At 31.1% G+C, this 23809-nt stretch overlaps 6 protein-coding genes across 7 annotated transcripts; 2 read left to right on the forward strand and 4 right to left on the reverse strand.

The window, feature by feature from the left end:
* Positions 1 to 106: 106 nt before the first annotated feature.
* Positions 107 to 1474, reverse strand: LOC107188083 (EF-hand calcium-binding domain-containing protein 2-like). The gene is made up of 4 exons (XM_015576327.1): positions 1378 to 1474; positions 620 to 860; positions 331 to 541; positions 107 to 229 (listed from the first exon to the last, which is right to left on the reverse strand). Exons 1-4 carry the CDS (start codon positions 1472 to 1474, stop codon positions 107 to 109), a joined length of 672 nt encoding a protein of 223 aa, XP_015431813.1.
* Positions 1475 to 1904: 430 nt separating this feature from the next.
* Positions 1905 to 8200, reverse strand: LOC107188095 (cleavage and polyadenylation specificity factor subunit 1). Its single transcript, XM_015576341.1, has 20 exons — positions 7957 to 8200; positions 7320 to 7534; positions 6904 to 7211; positions 6592 to 6842; positions 6318 to 6499; positions 5959 to 6243; positions 5721 to 5894; positions 5470 to 5607; positions 5245 to 5394; positions 4998 to 5159; positions 4684 to 4919; positions 4357 to 4567; positions 4116 to 4282; positions 3793 to 4036; positions 3483 to 3668; positions 3146 to 3394; positions 2731 to 3060; positions 2385 to 2658; positions 2172 to 2301; positions 1905 to 2091 (listed from the first exon to the last, which is right to left on the reverse strand). The coding sequence occupies exons 1-20, from the start codon at positions 8123 to 8125 to the stop codon at positions 1905 to 1907; spliced, it is 4248 nt and encodes a 1415-aa protein (XP_015431827.1). The 5' UTR covers positions 8126 to 8200.
* Positions 8201 to 8577: 377 nt separating this feature from the next.
* Positions 8578 to 10991, forward strand: LOC107188126 (general transcription factor IIH subunit 4). 2 transcript variants are annotated; one of them, XM_015576374.1, is made up of 8 exons: positions 8578 to 8877; positions 8961 to 9480; positions 9584 to 9708; positions 9808 to 10013; positions 10086 to 10259; positions 10332 to 10418; positions 10501 to 10716; positions 10800 to 10991. In XM_015576374.1, exons 2-8 carry the CDS (start codon positions 8967 to 8969, stop codon positions 10879 to 10881), a joined length of 1404 nt encoding a protein of 467 aa, XP_015431860.1. In that variant the 5' UTR covers positions 8578 to 8877; positions 8961 to 8966; the 3' UTR covers positions 10882 to 10991. The 2 variants fall into 2 exon arrangements, with proteins under 2 accessions (XP_015431860.1, XP_015431861.1); XM_015576375.1 differs by having other exon boundaries at positions 8578 to 9480.
* A 444-nt stretch (positions 10992 to 11435) lies between these two features.
* LOC107188130 (cyclin-C) lies at positions 11436 to 12787 on the reverse strand. Its single transcript, XM_015576380.1, has 5 exons — positions 12708 to 12787; positions 12528 to 12634; positions 12160 to 12366; positions 11821 to 12072; positions 11436 to 11746 (listed from the first exon to the last, which is right to left on the reverse strand). The coding sequence occupies exons 1-5, from the start codon at positions 12737 to 12739 to the stop codon at positions 11544 to 11546; spliced, it is 801 nt and encodes a 266-aa protein (XP_015431866.1). The 5' UTR covers positions 12740 to 12787; the 3' UTR covers positions 11436 to 11543.
* A 2108-nt stretch (positions 12788 to 14895) lies between these two features.
* On the forward strand, positions 14896 to 17732 carry LOC107188121 (sprouty-related, EVH1 domain-containing protein 3). The gene is made up of 6 exons (XM_015576369.1): positions 14896 to 15064; positions 15864 to 16191; positions 16275 to 16443; positions 16683 to 16744; positions 16808 to 17358; positions 17576 to 17732. The coding sequence occupies exons 1-6, from the start codon at positions 15045 to 15047 to the stop codon at positions 17730 to 17732; spliced, it is 1287 nt and encodes a 428-aa protein (XP_015431855.1). The 5' UTR covers positions 14896 to 15044.
* A 4646-nt stretch (positions 17733 to 22378) lies between these two features.
* LOC107188108 (adrenodoxin-like protein, mitochondrial) lies at positions 22379 to 23446 on the reverse strand. Its single transcript, XM_015576355.1, has 4 exons — positions 23295 to 23446; positions 23116 to 23167; positions 22773 to 23020; positions 22379 to 22482 (listed from the first exon to the last, which is right to left on the reverse strand). The coding sequence occupies exons 1-4, from the start codon at positions 23401 to 23403 to the stop codon at positions 22379 to 22381; spliced, it is 513 nt and encodes a 170-aa protein (XP_015431841.1). The 5' UTR covers positions 23404 to 23446.
* Between the last annotated feature and the right edge of the window lie 363 nt (positions 23447 to 23809).

A 23809-nucleotide genomic window follows, 5' to 3' on the forward strand; every position in this document is an offset into this window, starting at 1 on the left:
AATATTTGAAATACATTTTAATACTAACAAATCTTCATGTTAATTATGTTTCTTTTACTAAACACTGTGACTTTAACTAATTCAAGACCTATATCTTCTAAAAAAGTTAAGCTGTTTGATAGTTCAAAAGAAGATCTTCCAATCTACGTTTTTTAGGCATAGCTTTTAATCTAGCTGCATCCATTTCATCAACGATTGAATATACATTTCTTTCATTAGGTATTTTCACCTATAAATGGTATTTAAAAATGTTCCATGTCACTTGTCATAATTTTAATAATAATTATTTTGTGATAAAAATATATGAGTATTGAAGAAGCATATACATACAATTAGTAAATTAATGTAATGTTCGTAATTGATTCTTTTTGTTTTTGGATCACATGCAATGACCATCATGTCTGCTATTTCTTGCTCTGAAAATGGTTCCCCAATTTCCATCATCGCTTTCTCTAAAACATCACGCATTATATAACCACGGTTTTCAGGGTCCAATAATTGAAATGCTCTTAAAAGATCTTCTGGTTCAGCTGGTTTATATCTAAATAAAGAAATTTGAAATTTCATTTAAACAATCCAAGTGTAAGAGACTTTGTATAAAAATGTGTAAACAGCTAACTTGCGTTCGTTAATAGCTTTGTGCATGTATTCTACAAATTTGTCCGTTGGTACCGAACTGTTTTCCACATCTTCCACTACAACTTGTATCTCCTGTAATTCTGCTTCGGTGATCACACATCCTAATGCTCTAATAATAGTTCCCAAGTCCCTAACATCTATCTCACCGAGTTTTGAACTATCAAATACATCAAATGCCTCACAAAGCCTTTTTTCTAGGAGTGTTGGTTCAATTGCAGACACTGTACACAAAATTTATGAATAAACATGAATTTCTAAATTCTATTTAATTCAATAAATATTGTTATAAAAACCTATATACTCTGAGAGAAAATACTCGAGTAACATGTTTATCTATATTTTGTCCTTGCCGTGACTACACTACATTAGATATCTTTGTATATTGGAAAATTGCTTACTTATTGGTTGTTCTTTTTATATACATGCGTGTTGATAAACCTTTAGAAATTATATTACACCTATGTTAAGTGACCCGTCGCATTTGGTTTGTAATTGTTTGATCAATATTCTTTAATGGTCAACATATAAATTCAGGTATGTATGTATAATATCCCACCCAGCTAATCCCCTTGTATTTTTTCTTTTTTTTTTTTGTTATACACCAGCCCACCAGGAAAAAAAGAGGTATGTATGTATAAAATTTATTTTCTTTTTTACAATAACGCAATTCCTTATTCGTAGTATAGCGTTCATAATATTATAATGTATCATATATGTACGTAATTTATTAATACATACGTTGAGTCTCGCGTTTCGAAAATCTTCTCGAACCATGAATTTGACGTTCCGATAGATTTGATATTAAAATAGATTCGTGCTTTGATACTGACCGCATTGTGTCATGAAGTTAATTTTAATGTATATCTGCTTCTATACAATGATCTTGACAGATCTAAAGAAAATGTTTAGCCTTTACAGAAGCATTTCAAATATGTAGGTATCTGTAGTCATGGTGGAAAACAACTTTTGAATTTAGCGTGTCAAGGAATAGACAATAGATTTTGTTTTGTACAAATTCATTCCAATCAACATACATACATATATCTACACTGTTCATATTGGTTTGTATTCATACTCCACAGAAGCACCGAAACTCATCATTACCATAATTAAATGTAAATTCAATATAAAACATGAAGATAAATAGTTCTTTCGGCACAAGAGGAACAAGTATTCTTTCGACGAAATATTTCGCTACTTAAGAGATGAACAGGAATATTTAAAACAAAAAAGGCTATTACATGAAATGATGAAAAGGCACTATTTTAAAAATGTGCTGTTTGTCGATCTATTTCCGTAAGATCTTCTATTATTTCTTGTACACGTGTTCCTATCTTTTTTGCTACATCTATTTTTTCATTATTGGGTAAATAAAGGTAACGCCAAACTAGGTCACCATCAATAATACCCCTTGCAGGATTTCCTTGAGTCCGTATATAACTTTTGTAAGTACTGAAATAAAAAGGTGAATAGTTAGTTACAAAAATAAACATTCACCCGGAATGTATAATTATTTTCAGTAAAGTAATTACCGATATGCTTTCGGGTTTAATCCAGCAATGTGACAAATGTGTGATACCAAAACGTTCTGCAACATGAGTAATCTTCGATACGTTTTTTCTGGCACAGGCAAAATGTAACCAAGACTGCCATCAAGAGTTGCTATAACGAAATCAAATTTATGCAATTCCACGTACAAATTGAAACAAATGTATATTTTTCCTGATACTTTTAATATAACTTACCATACATGGTAACGTGTCTTTTATCCGCACCAGGAAATTGTTTCTTACTGTTTGCAGGATCTGAAACTCTGCATTTGATCCGGAAAAATGTATTTACTTTTTGTCCTAAGTGGAAATCAGCTTTTCTAATTAATTTTTGTCCACCAAGGCTTTCTCTTGATTCTGGTTGATACATAAATAAAGCTATATTACTCTCACCATCAGCCACAACAAATCCTAAGTTAGAACTATCAATTAAATATTCAATGGTATATACTTCTGCTGGCCTAAAATCCTAGAAAAATAAGCCTTGTCAGCAAATTCCCTACAATAAGAGCGACTAGTTTAGAAGTGAATTTTTACTTACTCTGCTAACAAGAGACAACGTTCTATACTCTTCTTGAAATCTTAATAAACTGATAGACTTATACACATCGGCTATTAAAATTAAACTCTTAATACTTAACATTTGATGAATGTAAATTTGCGTATCTATAAAAGCAACTCCAACAAGGTCATTATCTTTTAACTGCCAGATATATATTTTTTGTCCAACTGCGGAGACTAGAAAACCTGAGACTTGGGTGATAGCAGTTATTGGACCTTTCTGTTCTTTCGCATAAATTTGTTTGAACCTATTTTTTGTTAATGGTTGACCAGGTTCGGGAACAACTTCGATTATATCAAATATAAGTATCTGTTTGAAAATATTCAAAATTAGAAGCACAGTTCTATGAAACGTAGTATTCGTAATGTATTAAATTTCCGAACTAAGATTTTACCCTTCCTCTACTTGTGATATCTTCACCGTAGTTATAGTTTGTTCCTACTACTATGTAACCTTTCAAGCCAGATCGTGTTCCTTCATAAGCCAAAGAAACATTTTTTAAGCAAGTGGCATGTTCCCATTGATCTAGTTCAATTTTAGTATTGGGAATAGTTTCCCATGAAACAGGTGAAAATAATACTATCGAAAACTGTTCTTGTGAAGGGTAAATGAATCTCTCCGTTCGTTCTTCTTCGGTAAACTCCTAAAGAAAAAAAAAAACAGAAATTAACACTAATAAAATATTACTGTTTTCTGCTTTTAAACAGACCGCTGTACTTTCGTTTTCGTACCTTATCTTCGCCATTAAATCTATAGTAACTTTTAAGTGGTTCGGCTATGCTCGTTATAACACAATAAGTTTTACTTTCTAGATGATACGTAACAAAATGAGGTGTACATCGCAATGGAACTTTCCTAACAGGCCATGGAGCATCATATGATAAATGAGTTGGTAAAACACATATCCGTAGCTCTTCCTAAAAGTCAAAATGTGTTAGTACAAATATATATAATGTACAACATAATATTTCGGTAATAATATCAGTGATGATAATAACGGATAAAAATACGATTGTTTTCTGTTGCAATAAAAGAAAATACCTTTCTATTGAAATAAAGGAAACCTTGTGGACAATTTACATTATTAAAAGGTGCAAAAGAGGTAACAGGGCCATCGATACCCATTGGATGGGTACGCAATTCACCACGTCCTGTGAGAAATATCCAATGCGGATAATCACTACAAATAAATACACCGTTATATCCAGCAATATTACTGAAGTAACGCATCATACAATGTCGAGTCTCATTCATTGTAGGCACGTCTTCGTCTTTCGGTGTTTGCCTAGTAAATGAAATAATATTTCCAATTTCCAATGAATCAATTCAGTATAAAGTGCGGCTTGAGAAAAGGAATATGTTACCTCGTAATCCCTGATATTATACCATGATCTAATTTTTTAAACCTTAATTTTAGATGACCCTTTGGATACCTATATGCTTGATATATTTGTAGTTCTGAATCGAGTCTCACTAAAAGCATTGGCCTATTTCCATGATGACCCAATGCTACCATTAAAATTTCACGTACCTGCAATAAGACATCATTATGCAAATATACTTACTTATTTCAGTAGATTATTAAATTCGATCAATTTATAAGACCTGCATTTCAGGATTTGGAATCTCGTTAACAGGAGCAGTTTGCAATGTTGTCGACTCCATGCTGTCATGCAATACGTATTGACCGTACCCAAAATTACGAATAAGGTACGATAAACGTAAATCCGGAAGAGAATAAATTTCTAATGTTCCACTATCTCTGTATACTAATAACCAATACGTTGGTTTTATCTCTTGTAAATGCTTTTGCCACCTGTCAAAACAATTTGATCAATACACAATTGCTGTGTTTTTACATAATAACAGTAATATTTTATTACATTTAATATGCGAATTAAAGATAGAATAATTGTAAATTAAGAGAATTACCAGGGTGCTTTCTTTGATGCTGCTTCGGACGTTTTAGTGAGTGATGGTGCAGGCATTTGAAAAGCTGGTGCATCACCATAAAGTAGATCATCTTCATTGTCAATATTACTAACAATTGGCGGTTCTTCTACATTATGCTCCTCTTCATGCACTACATCTTCTACATTCTCAAGTAATTGGGTCGTAAATATTCCACTGACATCTCTATAAGCACACAGTGCTTCTATTTGAGGGCGCTAAAATTTTCGTTACAAAAACTGTAATAATATATAATGGAAGAGTAACAAATCTTTTAATAAAATCATCATCCGTACAAATAGTAAATTAGCTGCTTGTGCATGTAATTTCGCAGTTCCTCGTCCTTCTCTGAGTGTCAATAACATAACTTGTCCATCTTCAGAAAGTAAAGTTACATAAGGATCTGCACAACTTGCATGTACAATTGGACATCCAAGATCTATAGGCATGTGTTGGATCTATAATTAAAATATACATGACTGTATATAACATTTTCTATAAGTATATATAAATACTTGTTTTTTATAATTATATTATATGTACCTGTTCAATTCCTTGTAAAAGTCGTACACCCATTTGTGTAACTTGTACTATGTATCTATTTGCGCCAAGATTACCAGCAAATACTGTACTCCCCTGTGTACTAAATCCACTTTGATCTACCTCATTAATTTCTTGACCAGTTTGTAATATCTAAAAATATAATACAATAATCAATGTATTATATTTAAAAACAAATGTACGTTTAAAATGTATGACTTTTAATACCATTGTTGAATCTTCCTGACTTAAAATCAAGAAAGCATGTGAACCTTCTGCTTCAGGTCTAACTTGTTCATCATTATTTAATGTACCAATAACTGTCCACATATCTTCGCATCCTGGTAATTCAAATGTAGTTACAACCTATTTTATAATTAGATAATAATCTTATTAAATGAGTTATAAGAATATGTCGAGATCTAAAAGAATCGATTAATTTGAACAATTTCAATGATTCAAGCATTTCAAAGAATTACCTGAGGTCGAATAGAATTTTGGAGGACACAAAGTGCACCATTTTTACCATAACCAGAAGTTGTCACAAGCTCAACATCAGGATCTTGACTGTGTGAAAATTCTTCTGATAAAAATGCTGGTTCACCCATTGATATATTGCCACATGGTCCAATATTTAATAAACTATCACATACCTGTAAACATTTAATTCTATACTGTAACAAATTTATTCAATGTATGATTTCTTTGTGTAAATACCTCAAATATATATGATGTGATCTGAATGGAAGTATGTGTTTCACTTCCATACACTTCTAACTCTTCTGGATCCTTTATATCTAAAACATCAGATGCCATCCAATCTCCTATAAAGTCTTGTTTTACTTTCTTTGCTGGCGTTTCCTCTGTTTCATTTTCCTCGATCGTTATTTCATTTTCATATGTATTTTGTAAATTTTCTGACTCTTTCTCAGTGAATCTTAATAAAAGTGAATTACCCAGACGTGACCCCAGAAAGAGGTAATTATCTTCACACATGCAAACCTATGAATTGAATGTTCATATGTAAAATATGTTCTTTACTAATTAATTAAATACAATTTATTTTATATACTCACACATGAAGTTAAAACACTTGCTGCAGCTTTATCAAAATGAAAACCTCTCACAGAACGCATACTATCGGCAAACAAAGATAAGACGTACAATTCTCCACTCTTCAAAGAAATTACTAAACGGTCTGAAGAGATAAATGCAACTTGAGAGCCTTCTAAACTTACTTTTACTCCCTCTTGTGGTTCTGCAATTATGTTAATGGGTAAATTTAGATGATACTATAAGTCATAAATAATATACAGAGTATTGTTTGACAAAAATGTATTTAATACTAACTTAATGGAAAGTTTGTACTAGTTTCTGCTAAATTATTTAAGGAAACTCCATATGGAGGTATACTCTGATTTAAGTAAATGAGTGAGTTGACAGCCATAATTAATGTTCCACCAAGTGGTTTCTTTACTGGCACTGCTTGATAGCAATCAAATGGTAAGTTTGATACGGACCAAATAATGGGATGTACTCTCTGTTGAATATTTAGTGATATTGCGACCATGGCAGATGTATCTTGTCTGACTGCAATACGCCTACAATAATATCATATTAATACTGTATTAATTATTCAAATTTACATAAGCGTTTGCTTACCCTGAAAATGTTCTCACTGGTTCATACAATATCAATAATGTAGGTTCATAATAACCATACAAAAATTGTAAATCTATTATATTGTCCATTTTTTCCTCTAAGTTTTTTAATACTATCATATATGATGACAATATAGGAATTTTATTAGACGATGCTTTTGTATTGTCTAATAAATCTGCATCATCAAGACTTGGATCCTTTTTAAAAGGTAATACCACTAATTTTCTGCCATATATTAACATTACTGCGCATCTTCCTTCAGGGTCTACTCTAACAATAGGAATATGATGATGATTTGTCCATCCATCCTAAAGAAAACAAAAATCTTTTTAATTTTAACATAAAAATGAAATAATACGTCGAAAATGAAAATAGTTTTTAATGTTTAAAATTCCATCAAAGTTAAACACAATTACCCGAATCTCTTCTTCTTCAAAGTAATGTAAAGATACTGTTCTGAGGTCATGTATATCCTGATCATATTCTACAACTGACAACTTAGCATCACGAAAGCTTAATAACAGAGAATCCCTTTGAGATCCAACAAGAGCTACAGCTTGCATTGACATCACATTTCCATGTAAAACATACTGTGCTAGACATTCTAATTTCATTTTTGGTGGACGTGCTTCTAAAAAGTAAACCATTAACTTTAAATTATAGATTGAAACAAAGATGATATATTTGTGTGTAACATCTGATAAAAAATATATCATAATATTTAAAGAATCATCAGATGAAAATTATACTTTCATCAATGTATTAAAAAGTGGAAGAGTATTTGTAATGACAATATTTATCAGATGAAGGATGTATTAAAAATAATCGGTAAAGAAATATTCTTTATGAATACGGTTCCGAAAACGTTACGAAAATTTTGGATAGAAGAGAAAGATTACAAACAATCTAATCAAATTCTGACGTTAGGCTTAAACTGATACACGCTAAAGAAAATCATTAGTATGAGAGAAAATTGTATTTCTGACATACATAACACGGTACATTGGTTGGAGAATTAATAAATTATAACGAAAAGCAAGTAAACACGCGTACCTGTATATTTTTCTCTTTTCGTAATATCTACATCCGGTATTAAACGAAATACTCTGATGATATTTGCACCTGCTACCACAAGACATTTTTCGGAACGATTGAAAAAGTAACATGTTATCGCGTGTTCTACTCCCGTAGAGGGATGGGTACTTTTACATATTGAATACATTCCAAATTGTACTGTTGTTAAACGTTATAAACTAAAGTCACATTCCGTATAGGTTAATATACATAGAATATTCTTCGTAATGTTGTCATTTGAAGTTTGTTGTTAAAAAACCGTGTATTGTGATAGGTGTTACCAACATTAAGATAAAAAAATTTTAAAAAGGCACTATTCCAGAAAACCATCGAACAAAATATATAGTGCACGTTAAAATTGCTTCAAAGAAGACGTTATGACAAAAACAAAATAAAAATTTGACACTCAATATAAATACATAATTTTCGTTATATACGTCGTTGTATGAGAGTTAATATACATTCAAATTATAAATGTTTATAAAAAAAATATCGAGTCGAAACATCGATAAAAGGATTATTCATTTAAAATCCACATTATAAACATGAACGGCGTGAAAACTGCTAAAAATTAGTAATATATAATATTAATCCAACTATTTAAATCGTAATTTCTCTGAAAACCACATAACCAGCACCCAGGGTCAAAACATGTATGAGACGAATGTCATCTATATGTTATATGCTTTCTGCTTTAAATAACACTGAATAATACTGAATAACACCAATAACACATTTGCAAGTAAAATGCCGCGAGTGCATTGAATTGTTAAAGACGAGACATAAAGTTATAGACGATTACTTTATAATTATTATATGCAATGTAACGTTTACCTAATGTATAGTATTAATCGTTTAAATTATTTATATTGTCACTCATAAGGGAAAGACAAGATACGTGTAAGATAATACTTTGTACATTTTATAATTAAAAACAGCGGCAAGTGTTGCTACATGTACACATGATTTTATGTTAAATATAGACAATAATGTCAAGCACGATAACTGGAAAGAATTTGTTACGACCCACCGGATTGCAGTGCAAAAATCTACAAGAGTATTTAAAATCACGCCCGCCGGATGTGTTAAACAAACTCTATCATAATCCTCCAATTTGTTTGGCTGTATTTCGTGAATTGCCTGTAATAGCTAAACATTATGTTATGCGATTATTGTTCGTTGAACAACCAGTACCTCAAGCAGTTATCGCTTCTTGGTGTTCTAAACTTTATTTTGAAGAACATCAAAAGGTAGTTTCAATATTAAATGAATTGAATGTGTGGAAGGAAGCATCAATACCAGGTGGATTACCTGGATGGATTCTGAACAGTACATTCAAGAAAAACTTAAAAATTGTTTTATTGGGAGGTGGAAAACCATGGACAATGTCAAATCAAATGGAAACTGATAGTAAACCAAGAGATGTGGCATTCTTAGATTCATATGCGCTAGAGAGATGGGAATGTGTTTTACATTATATGGTTGGGTCACAACAGCAAGAAGGTAACTTATTTGAATTTGACAAAAAATACAAATGATACAATTGAGAAATATTTTATGGCATCACATGTAATAAATGTAAAATATTTTAACAAATAATTCATAGGCATATCAGCTGATGCAGTTAGAATTCTTTTACATGCTGGCTTAATGAAACGAGATGAAGCTGATGGAAGTCCAGTTATTACTCAAGCTGGTTTTCAATTTTTGTTATTAGAAACTGCATCACAGGTAGATAATAAATTGATTTTAATATATCTATGATAGTTAGAATGCTATCATACTAATGTATCATGTATATAATATTTATTCTTATTGAACATATTGCAGGTATGGTATTTCATTTTACAATATCTAGACACAATAGAGGCAAGAGGACTTGATTTAGTTGAGTGCCTTACATTTCTCTTCCAATTAAATTTTTCAACACTTGGGAAAGATTATAGTACTGAAGGAATGTCTGAGGGTTTACTAACATTCTTACAACATTTACGAGAATTTGGTCTGGTTTATCAAAGAAAACGAAAGGCTGGAAGGTGAGAATATTTTTAGCAATATATGTGTTATTTAATATTAATAATACTGCTCTATTTTGCATTTATATTTAGATTTTATCCTACACGATTAGCATTAAATATTGCTACTGGACAAAATAAACAGCTTTCTAGAGATCCAGACAAAGAGGGTTATATTGTTGTTGAAACAAATTACAGAGTATATGCTTACACAAACTCGAACTTACAAGTTGCCTTACTTGGTCTATTTTGTGAAATGTTATATAGGTATGTATAAAAAAGTTTACTGTTTTTTTTTAAATATGTGTGCAATATTTATTTAGATTTTTTGATCTTTAGATTTCCAAATTTAGTTGTTTCAATACTGACTAGAGATTCTGTGCGTCAAGCTTTAAAAAGTGGTATTACAGCAGCTCAAATTGTAGGGTATGTTTCACAAAATCATTGTCTCTATAACATTCAAAGGTATGATAGAAAACAGTTAATTTGCACCTTGCTATATTAACAGTTATTTACAGCAACATGCTCACAGTAAAATGATAGAGGCAGGCCCTCCAGTTTTACCTCCAACGATTGTAGATCAAATTAAACTATGGGAAAATGAAAGGAACAGATTTGTATTTAGTGAAGGAGTTTTATACAGTCAGTTTCATTCTCAAACTGATTTTGAAGTACTTAGGGATCATGCTCTTTCTACTGGAGTATTAATTTGGCAAAGTGATAGGTAAATATACTTTATGAAATTAGTACTTTTTATTTTAATTCTATGAATATGAAGAATAAAAATTTAATATCTTCTGTATTTAGAAAACGAACTATGGTGGTTACAAAAGCAGGACATGACGACGTGAAAAAGTTTTGGAAACGATATTCCAAAGGCTCCAGTTAATAAAACGAAACTCTAAGAAAATGTGCCAAGAAAATATAAGTAAAGTCTCACTGTACATTGCATTGTATTTTTTCAAGTTGAATATTTGCAATACAAGTGATTCATTAGACACCACAAAATAATTTACAAATTGTACGATCAAATCGTCATAAATTAAAACTAAACGTCGTAAGAAATAAATTTTTAGTTACTAAGAATAAGAAATACTATGTAGAAGTTTAGAATAAGTAACATTAATGTATTTCTGACCAAACTGTCGTGAATTGATAAATGAATAAGTGCATGAACTGTGAAAGTATTTTGAAAAAGAGAGTAAATTTTTATTATCATTACATGCTTAATTATATATTTCACCAATTCATATAAAAAGTAAATAAATTTTGTGATCTTAAATCTTATTTTAAATGCAATAAACTTCATTTTGTATATTTGATACTAATTGCATAAAATATGCAATATATTCTCAAATTTTAATGGAGAATGTTGAATTAGAATTTTATTTTCAAAGAAAAATGATACAATAAAATTCTAAAATTAATGGTCCTTGTCAGTTTTATCAGTTTATTGTCAATATAAACATATCCAACAGAATAAATTATCCACATTTGTTATAAAATATTTTATTATCGGTTCCAAACATTAGACGATAATAGAGCTTCTTGTCAGCGCTGTGGTGCTGCTTTTGGTTTTGGCATTTTATTTAATAACCCTTGAATGTCTTTCTTTTCATCGTATGTTTTCCATAATTCATATAAGTTAATGATGTAACGAGCAATTTCTTGAATCTTTTCCATATCGGCATTTAGTTCAGCAAACCATGACTTTAGATCTTTTTGCAATATAACACAAGCTATTTGTAGACATCCTAGAAATGTTTTCAAAAATTTTACTCACGTTTTGTTTCAATACATTATTGCAGTACACATATTATAATCTTACCAATAGCTATTTGATATGGTGGATACAATAAACAAACATCTGTTCTCAAACTATCATTAATTATACGCCAAGCAAGTGTCAATAACTGATCATCTGGACCCACATCTTGAATAAGTATCAGTAAAGGACGATATGGTTGATATACAATTAAACAACAATCTAAATGTTCCAAAAGATAAAATTCACATTCCAAAATATGATTTGTACGATAAGGAAATTCTTGTGAGTAGGCATAATTAAATTTATTTTTGACTGAAAAAATGTTATACATATATTAAAAAACATATTAATTGCATGTGTGGACCCTTCCCTTTTTACTGCATAAAATCAGTAACATACCCACAGTTTGACAAGTTGTAATTAATCTAGTATTAGATATAACTCCAAATTCCTCTACTTTGGAAGCCAAAAAAACTGATGTAGGTGCTAATAATAATGGATCTATACATTTTAAACTATTACGAGCATAAAATCTTTTAAAATAAACAGTTGCTGTAGCTATAACTTGCTGTCTAAGCTTCAATTGTTCTCCTAATACTTGGATCACTAAAAAATATAGAGGATTATTATGAAATGTATCTCTTAAAACAAGTGAAACAAATAAGAAAAGGTATAAACAACCATATACATATGTTTAACTTAGAGTTAAAAAGACATCATACTAATCTTTATAATAGTGCTATGTATAAATTGAGTATTCAACTTACGATTCGAGAAAAAGATAAATAGTTTCTGATACTCTTCTTCTGTTAAAATTGAAAGATCATGTTGCCGTTCCCGCACAAGATCTTGTTTATCTAGAAGCCATTGCTGACTAAAAATATAAAATACTCGATTATATTACAAGACGAAGTTTAAAAAAACTGATTGTTCTGAAGATATCTTACTGATGTGAACTTTGCCAAAAATTTCCAGCCATATTACTGCTACATTAATTGTTGCAACAATAAACTTGTTCAACACCACTTTGAAAGTTTCTGCACCGAATCTATCCGTGTAACTTCCATTTATTTTGATTATTACATACTTTTTAATTTAATGCAAAATTTTGAAATGTCAATGTTTTTTCTCGACCACAGACACTATTTAAATTTCTATTTTCTCTCAGATACAGATACAAGAAAGTTTCGTTTTAGTTTCGAAGTTCCCTATATTGCTGCTACGCGTTTGTTGAAAGCAAACCTTTACCAACCAAGAGTAAAGATATAGGGGATATTTTTTATTAGTAATAGAAAATACTTATTTTCAGCTTATTTTAAAAAGATATTCTTTGAAGTTAATACAGCATGGTAGGGATTGAAATATTAATACATTAATATTAATAAATATTATATAAAAGAAATACTTCTGAGTCGAAAATATCAACTATATTCATGTTATCACAGTCGTGAAACTTGCAAAGTCGGTCCCTGCTAAATATGTCTGAATATGTCTAAGCTTTTAAAGTTCTAGCATTCAAAACTCGCCTAATAGTGGGTCTCCGATACTGCTTGATATTCAAATGTGCTACAACTTCATCCCTAGTATTTTACTTGCTTATTATTTATGTTTTTATGAAAAAATAAATTATATAGTACTTCGTTATACGCAAAACTCGTTTGTATGAAATGGTTTATTAGCCAAATCAAAATATAAATCAATGTTGCTTTTTGTGCGTGGGAGGTTAAGAATGAAATGTTTTTTAATTTTCTGTATAAACGACACTTATCGATTACTAATCACGATGTTTATTAAATTTTGTGAAACAAGAATTCATTAAAAATTTGTTCTTATGAATTTCGAATTTCGAAACTCACAAATTAAATTTTATAAGTTATTGCCTTTTATCTATTTTATCTCGTTTTAATAAATAATGTTTCTTCAATTGTATGAACATTTAATGATGAATACGCTTATAAATTATTAATTGTTACTTTTAATTTTTATGTGCAAAATGTTGACAGTAACCGATATAATTTTCATGACACAGTTTTATTTTTAGTCTAATGTATAATTACGGTACAGTATTTTTAACGTTAATTTGCGTTATCATCGATCCACAATTATGAACATCGGCTGAGTAAATGTACCGGAAAATGAATATTCCACGTTCAGGGACACGTTTAAATAAGGACACACAAGCCGATAAAAGTAGCAAAGTCAATACTGTTCTATATAAAATAATAAATTACAATATTTTAATCGCGAACTTGAAACTCGGATAAATTATGCGTCGACGTTAATAAATTATTGTACAAAATAATAAAATACGTAACATCTAAAAAATACAGATTTTATGAAATTGGCGAAAAGATTATATATATCTACATGCATAACTTATAAAAAGTATGAAACCTGATTATTTAAACCTGATATGATTTTAGGCGGAATGTCCACATTATAAGTACAATAAATGAATTATTACAGAATATTTTGAATGTACGTATATCATTGGTTATAAAACCGAATTATTCAGAATACTTATCCTAATTTAAATCAACACTCTGTAGTTAAAATTAGAAATATCACAATCATTTAAGACAAATGTTTTTTGGTTAATACTCGACATTTTCGTAAAGTCGTACAATGAATTTCTGTACTAAATTGCGTAAATCCTGTTCAATTGGAAAATCAAATATATGTAATTGTTCCAGATACAATTAGATAATCGCGCAGGATCACGAGTAACTGTTACGTGCATTGTCCGCCATAGAGACGTTAGCACACTTAATTATTAACAAGACTGTATGGGTAACATCGATGAATGAATCCTGTTGCGCAGACCGGTAGCTTTCATTGTAAAAGAGTCGATAGCTACCGTATAGTCAGTCAGGCTCGCGGGGTGAACGTCGATGCGCGAGTTTTGCTCGGTATACTTTCTGTGATTTGGCCCGAAAATCGCAACCGAAGAGATCATAGAATACAGTTACACACGTGTACCATGATCAGCGTGTTGATTTACGAAAAGTTTTTGAAGAATATGCAGAGGAAGAGATGTTTTCGAAACGAAAGCGACGGTCGGTAAAACTGAAGGGAGCAGGCGTGGACTGTGGGTTCGAGTCGGGCGTGGGGATGAACTCTACGGGGAATGCGAGAGGGAGGAGGACTGGGGCGCTTCCTGTGGTTGGCACTAGCCTAAAAAAGCTCCATAAACAGAATCGCGGCCGAATGTCTTTTCAATGCAACGAAAATGGTGAAGTGTGGGAAAAGGTGGGCATTGAATAAAGGCTTCGACAGCTCGAACCATGACAGAGGCGTCGGAGGAGTAAGTAATACTGTAACGCTCGCGGTACTTTCTGACGATTGTTCTGCTCCGAAACCTGAAATGTCCGTGCCTGTAGCTTAACTCCTGTCCTCTCTTCGATATCACGTTCGTAACGCGGCACCTGACAGTTCTGTCTGAGCTGGTCCTGCCTTTTGTACTGTCAACATTTTCAATACCTATTACTGGTTATCACGTTTCTTACATCTCTCGAATTTTCCTCAACCCCTGAAATATAATTCTTTCCCTTCTGAGATGTGTCATGCTTGTTGGGCGTCTGTAAAAATTTATACATGTGAACGTGTATGATTTTGGCCGGCGTATTTGTGTGTTACTGTGTTCGTGTGGGGGTGACCGTTCATTCATTAAATCGATGTCAGCGCGTAACATCTGCTATCTCGTTGTGTATAACAGCAATTCTTCGGCTTCACGTACATATCAGTCTTGCGCGTTTTCAGACTATCTCTGAAACGATTTCGATACTATGCCGATTTGACAATTTCTTGTCAAGTGTAAAACTTTAATTAAACATCAGTGTTTTGTTAATATTTTGATTGATACGAATATACTTTATGCAACTATGTAATACTCATTTAATGTTAAAATATACTATTGATTTTCTTTACGATAAAAAAGGTAGTACATTAGTTTTCGCATTGACTAACAGTATGCATCATTACCTTCCACTTTTGTCCTCTAAGTTTAATACTAATTTAAACAGAATGTTAGTTTTTTAAAAGATACAATATAATATCAATATTTGTTAATTCACCGTATTAACTTTTTCAATTTTCATTTTTAGTGGTAACTATCTGGTGAGGGTTCGTGCCCAGGTAATGACAAGGGATGATAGTTCCGGTGGTTGGGTTCCTTTAGGTGGGGGTGGTTTAGCAAATGTTTCGGTTAGAAGAAGAGCTACTTCTTCAGGTGGGCATCAGTCCAATAATACCAATGGATCTGGTATTACTACTTCGACTGTCATATCTTCTACTACAAACTCTACACAATTTGTATCAACTACAGCTGTCACTACAACCCAAAGTCATGGATCTTCTAGCAGTTCCCCACCTGGTGCAACCAAGAAGAGGCATGAGTATCTTATTTATGGGAAACGAATCACTGATCAAGCAGTAATAGACATATTTATTATTAATTTGAATATATTCTACTGTTAGTCGTCATATTCATTTTGACATAACATTTTTTTTTATAGGTTGTTCTTAGCTGTACAATTAAAAAAGATTTTGAATATAGCAAGGTAATGCCAACTTTTCATCACTGGAAGACAGGAGAGAAAAAATTTGGTCTGACATTTCAAACAGCTGCTGATGCAAGAGCTTTTGATAAAGGTGTTTGTACAGCTGTTGAAGAATTATTAGAAGGTAGTTTATTTCTTTAGTTATGTCATTTGATTCATTAGATTCAACCACAATAGTGTACACAGGTCTGATTGTGAATTAATTTCATTTTAAATTGCATTAATTTATTTACTATTTTACTGCTACTTTCTATGGAATGTGCAAATGGTAAGAATGCCAGCATGTATTCAGAATTTGCTGAATCAATGAATCATGAAAGTTTTATTTGACATATTATCTAATAAAATTCATTTGTGATGTAGGGTTGGCTAATTCAACATTGTGCGGTAATTCATTAGATGCTGGCGATGAGGATGTTTTTATGGTATGTATTAAATAAAAGTAAATATGTTGTAACAATATAAACAAATTTGAATATAATTTGTAGAATTGGAACTTGCCTGCGGAACCACCGAAGCCACATCCGTCATCAGACACATCTCATGGCATAGTTCGAGTGCCCAATTATCATTCCCAGTGTTCAGATCTTCCCGATTCACATAAACCTATCCATTATATTGGTGGATCAAATATAAAAGTACCGCCATCTCAACATCCTTTGGCATCGACTGCAGATATTGGATCGGATAACTATCCGTATGTGCAGCTCACACCGCTTAATCACGAATATTTATATCCTAATATCGATGATCATAAAGGAGACCGGTTAGATAGACATAATACTGGTGGTTCTTTGAAGAAACCAGATATTATAGTATCTCAACCCACAAAAAATACTATGAAACGTAATGTTCAATTACAATGTAAGCATTGCCAAGAGTTGTATACAGAACAGCATAATCCTCGAGGATCTTGTGAATTCGCTCCTGATCCAGTTAAACGTGGAATCGCAAAAATTTCGTGTCTGTCGTGTGCTCAGGGCATGTTATACCACTGTATGAGTGATGCTGAAGGCGATTTCTCCCAGAATCCTTGCAGGTGAGTACACAAATGCAAATTCATTCTTCTATTAGTTTTGCTTCATTCATCGGAGTTATCTTTTAAGCTTTATAGTAAAGAGTTTAAAAAGTAGGTTTCTTGATATTTATAATGTATTCGGAAATGAATGAGTAATTAAATTATTACTGCTTATTCCTTGGGAATGTTCCTGGTAAATAATTAAGAATACATTACAAACGAACATTGAATTGTGCAGTTGTAGCACAGAAGAAGGATGTGGACGCAGGTGGTTTGGTTTGGCATTATTGTCACTGATCGTTCCTTGCTTGTGGATTTATCCTCCACTCAGAGCTGTTCATTGGTGTGGCACGTCCTGTGGAATGTGCGGAGGGCGTCACCATCCGATGGAATAACTGGAGGTACCCTTTGATATCTCTGCTCCATATTCGGTCGAATTGGCCAACGTTTCTTCACGTAGTGCTGTGGCCAACGTGTATGAATGTCATGATTTGAGTATGGGTCGTTGTCAGAGGTATCAAAGGGGCAGACAGCTTCCAGTACATGCACTTATCCATCAGCGTCATCTCTGAAGTAACTTGTTTCGAAAAAAATGAAAGGAAGGGAAAACAAGAAAAAGATACGAGCACAAATTATCGCATTTAGTCCTAATACCATGTATATTCCATACATTTTGTATATTTTATTAGCAAAAGGCATTATTTAGTCACATCTGTACATTAAACAATTTGAGAATGGACGTTGTTTAACATATACTCTGAATGATTGGTCCATAAGAACAGTATTTGGACTGACCAACTATTTGTGATACATGGTGCACATTGTGAGAATTCAGTCAAGAAACGAGACACACGAAATTTTGTATTCCTAGTTTTAAATCTAGTTTTTGCCTTGTGTGATGCTCTTCACAATGAAACTAGTAAAACAAAACTCCGTACTATATGATCACAGAATTCTTAAATTTCTTATAATTAATTCAAGGCATTATTTATTTATTTTGAGCATTTTTTCTGAAATTTCAAGTGATGAAACTTTATCACTATAATATATGTTACTTGGACTCTTTTTCGTTCTTGTTAAATGGAACTTTTTATATTTTCATATTTATATCCAGTGCCGACAACATGTGTAATATACTTTCTCATATAATTGTTTAAGAACTACATGAGTTAAAGTTACTTGAATTACAAATTAAAAACAAAGTGTATATTTATGTTTTGAGCTTTAGGTATTTGACAGGAAATAGTAAAGGTTTTTAATCTATTTCAGTAATTAGCACAAACTGGTTGTCAAAAGTTAGTTGCACTTTCACAAATAAGCATCAAAATTAATGTTAAAAGTTGTATCATGTTGTTAAAAGAAATCATATGCAGTCATTCAGGAATGACAGTAAATGTCTATAGCAAATAATTTTTTTTTATCAAGCGTAACATTGTTTTTAAGATTCCTTATATCGTGCTCTTTGTATTTTTATTATATTATTAATATTTATATAGTCATTTATCCGTTAAATGGAATTTCTTATGCTACTATGTTGGCGTAATGTTAAATGCTAAATAATATCAGTATTTACCAGCATGGTACTTTTAGTACTATCAATCTTATCGTTACTTCATGCAAAATGAAGATAAGTTCAAGAAACTTCATTCACATGTATTATTAGTTTGAGGCTTATTACTCATTGGAATATATTTTCAGCTTGAATGATAAAATGAGTTTTATAATATTGTAAACATGTATCTATGTTGAAGGAAAAACTTATGCACACTTCACTCTTTTGCTTTTTATAGAATGCTGTGGATTGTTTGAAAATCTAAATCTCTATTTTATAATGTATTATAGTCCTGTAACATACGTATTGGCATTGTTAAAAGTTCTAATTTACATCTATGTGTACTCTTAATTATTTTTATAATTTTACTAGTAACTAGTAGGTAGTTCGTTTCATTCTATGTATTCTATAACTCTTGAATGATATGCACACCATTTGAATGTTTAGGAAATTAAGATGCTTTTGAAAGGGGGATGCAGTTGGTTTTTAGCAATAATTCTGCTTATTATTGATCTTATTGTATGATATCATCTTTTAAATTGAAATCTTGAGTTGATTAGGAGAGAAATTTTCATTTTGAGATTGTTAATCGGGGTTATTACGATGTTAAATATTGTGTATTGTTGTATATTACATGTAGCGGGAAGCTGGAATAGGGAATTTAGTGGCAAGCGGATATTGTTGTTGTGTTGTAACTGTGTCATACAGTGGCATAGACTGGTCAGTGGTCGATCGTCGATATGTAGTCATATTGTTCAATTTTTTCTTCATTTTCTTTATTTCTACACATAGACTCTCAAGCTTCACACACATTTGAGACATCAATTTCCCTAAGTTATCATTTTGAGATGTAGATGTGGACTCAACTAAGCTCACTGCTCGGGTTCAAATTTGATGCAAATTTGTGCTGGCCATTATAGCTATATATACGACAGATAAATCTTTCAGGAGACACAAGAAACTCTGACAGAATTCAGAAATTTGGTCAATCATTTTTAAAGTATTGGTTACATGCTTCTCCCATTGATCTTATTGTATATTTTTTATTACCAGTTTTACAAACCATAATACATGGTTTTAGAGTTTTATGCACTTGAAGGATCTGAATTTTATATTTACATTTTAATTAAAATGATGTTAAATCTGAATTTATCAAAATGTTACGAATAATTGAATGTACTATGTGAGCATAGTTGTTTTTTTGCTCGGTGTACGTGATCACAAATATTAATGCAGGAAATTTGATTACAATTTTCAAAGCTTTTAGAATGACATGGTGGAGGACCCAATGATCATGTTATAAATGTTGTAGAAAGTTTTTACATTATTTTTAAGATACAATTTGTAATGAATAGATTAGCAAGTCAGATGCAGCTTTGGAATAGCAGAGTAAATTAATGACTGTATGGCTTGATTCATTAAATCTCTAATCTTCCTGCAGAAATTTAGTTTCTAAAGAGAAGAAGCAAAAATATTTTAGAAACGTACATAAATATGGTGGGAAACAACAAATCAATATTACTGTTCAGTAAGTTTTGTTATGTCTCGTGTTTCTAGTCGAATGATAGTAATGTATTTTTAGTATATTTTATATTGGAACAATTTTTTTTTGTATCAAAATTTTTGTGCTCGAAATTTTACACGATGTACGTATAGATTTTATAAATCTGTACAAAGGATGTAATTTCTTTGAAAACTCTAGAATATTTCACGTATAAGTGTATTATATATTTAATTTTAATTATTTCCTTTTCTTTTTATTTTCATTTTAAAATAATACTTTTAGATTCCTTAAGACTCGTTTCTTGAAGTTCTGTGACATAGTTAAGTGCTTCAAACTAGCATACCCAATTTTATGCCTATTTTTGGAAGTTGGTTACTTCAAGAACACATTTAATAATATTGTACTATTTATCTCCCTAAGCTCAAAACCTTTTTTTTAATGTGTATGTGCAAGTAATTGTTGTAAAATAGTATTAATAGAATTTTGTCTTTAAGAATTTAAATATACATATAATTACATTTGTTAAAATGAAATGGCAACTTTAGATAAAAATTAATATATCCGACTTCATATTCTCTTTTGCAGCTGTACTTGTCTTTTCTTTGAATAAATATTCTTAGCTGTAATAAATCTAGTAGAATCTATTACAATTGTTTTCACAAGTAACTCCTATTATATTACAAGATTACAATATGTTGTCTTTAATTACAATATAAATGCTAGCATACTTAACAATTATATTTGCACTTTTACTTAATGAGCTTAGGGGAGACACTACATGAAAATAATATGATTTGGCTTTCTGTGTATGTAAAAACTAATTTAATATGCATTCATTATGAATCTAATGCCGCTAAAGCAGTATTTTTACAAAAGAATTCTATACAAACTTATGAAACCATAAGTATGCAGAATTTGGAAGAACTTTATTTAAAAATTTGTCAACTATGTAAATATTCACTTGTTTACTGCCATAGAAATTAATAGTTTAATTTTGATATTAAACAAATTATCTACGTTTATCGATTCAAAGTATTCCACTGAGACTTTTAACATAGACAGTTTCTTTTCGTATGATATTTAATTAAATATCATAGTTATTTAGTTACAAATAAGTACAAAAGTTATTTTTTCAATAAGTCCGTTGTGATGACTCATACCAAATGAGAAATATACATGTAATCATCTTCACAGGTGTAGTTTTGTACGACATAGTGTGACTGTATGAATGTACTTCTATTTAAATTCTTTTAATTACAAAGTATGTGTGCATAGTATGATTGATCTGAGATGTTACAACGTGTCTATAATTATAGTGATCAATAATGAACAGAAAAATATAAATATAGTTTGTATGATAATATTATGACAATGTTGGTGATAATAATTATCGACACAGAAACAGATATATATGCAAAATTAAAACTGCAGGTTTGCATACGCGTATACGAACTGATTAACACAGGAATGTATGCACATTTCTAAAATATGTATACACAAAATCTAAATCTGAAAATTTGTCAAACTGGGAAAACATAAAAGCACCTGCCAGAAGTGAAAAATATTTTTACATTATTGGCAGTGCTCAAATACAAATGGTTTATAACAGAAACTTATAAGGTATTTTCACTAATACTGTAAATGCTGCAAGATTAATAAGTATGATTTTAATTTACAGATTCATTATGTCATAAATGTTTAAATCTTGTATCATTGTAATTAAAGATATGTATCATAATCCAAATGTATAAGAAATAAATATATTGTACCATGACAACATGTCATATAAACTAAGTTTGTTGCTCTAAAAGTTTATGAAATACATTAAAGTACTTTCTGAAAAATGTAATTTTATTCTTCCTTACTGGTTAGTAAAAACATTTAAGTATATAACTTTTGATTTATACACAATAAAATACAAGTACTTTGTTAGCGATATAAACAAAATATTTACACATTATTTTAAATACACGATAAGGTATATGTTAATGTGGAGCTGGTGTATGACCATCTACATAGAAATTTCTTGTTGCTTGTGGCAATTCCAATTCTATGCCATCTAGGTCTTTTGTTAATATAATTTGACAACCTAAAAATAATAGGATATGTTTTAATATTCTACCGTGATTGTGTTTATTATCAGTAACACTGCGGATTTTATGCATTTACAGCATATAGGGCTCTGTGAAATACAATAAAAGACTAAACTTTCATTGGATCCAACAAGGTTTATATTTTCTTGTGAACCCAGTAAGATACTTAACAGGAAAAATAATTTCTGATATTTTCTCCTGTCTTCATAAATTACTTTAGAAATTAGCATTCTGCATAAAAATCCGCAGTCTAATTATCCAGTATTTTTAACTTATTTTAGATTACCTAATCTAGAATTCTCTTTTAAAAAAGGTGCTAAATCTAACAGATCTTCTTCTTTTTCTTCGGCTACTGACAATTTATCTGTATAATTGTTATGGACATATACATGACAAGTGGTACACGCAAGAGATGCTTCACAAGCTCCTTCCATTTCAATTCCATATCTATGAGCTAAGTATAATACATTATCTCCTACTTTTCCTTTAACAGGTATCCTTTTTCCTGTCTTATCAATAAACGTTATATTAACACTAAAAAAGAGATAATATGAAATCGTATTTGAGTAAATTAATGATTTTATATAACATATTTGCAGTAGTTCGCAGATTATACTAATTTTACCTACACATCAGCTTCCGATTTCGGATCTTGCATTTCATATTCACCGTGAAAAGAATCTGAAAGTTTTTCAATATAGATAAATATTTTACAGTGCCGACTTACATCATTACACGTTCAAATCATTTGTTTACATCGTGTTTAGTGACTTCCATACAGATATTTCATAAAAGACAATATATTTACACTTTGACGTATGGAATTCGAAGTTTGGTGTACTCGTTAACTGATTCACTGGCAAGAGTGCTCTTTTTATTATGTATTTCCATGAAGAAGGCCTTAAAATAAATGTCATTTCTGTTTCCTCGATTCTGGTTTCCGCTTCAATGTTACAAAGATACCCGCGCACAGCACACTTCAATAATACTATTCAGTACACCAGCATACACCACGACCCCACTACCACACCACATGCACCACTGTACACAAATGACTATTTTTCATAGCATATATAATATATGATAGATTTCGCGGTCTTATGCTAGGGATGAAGCGAGACCGAAGGACAGAAGTAGAGATGGAGTCATTCCTCTCTCGCTCGCACATCGCAGAGGGAAGGGAGAAAGCGACTGGAGGGCGATGAGGAGAAGGAATGCTGCACGCATGTAGTGCCTCCACACAGCCGTAGCAGAATCCTCCACCCAGCCTCATTAGAAAGAGAAGTCTGTGACTCCATGTATTATCCTCTCACTCTACTGCAA

This window comes from Dufourea novaeangliae, unplaced genomic scaffold (assembly GCF_001272555.1).
Source record: "Dufourea novaeangliae isolate 0120121106 unplaced genomic scaffold, ASM127255v1 scaffold115, whole genome shotgun sequence".
Lineage (NCBI taxonomy): Eukaryota > Metazoa > Arthropoda > Insecta > Hymenoptera > Halictidae > Dufourea > Dufourea novaeangliae.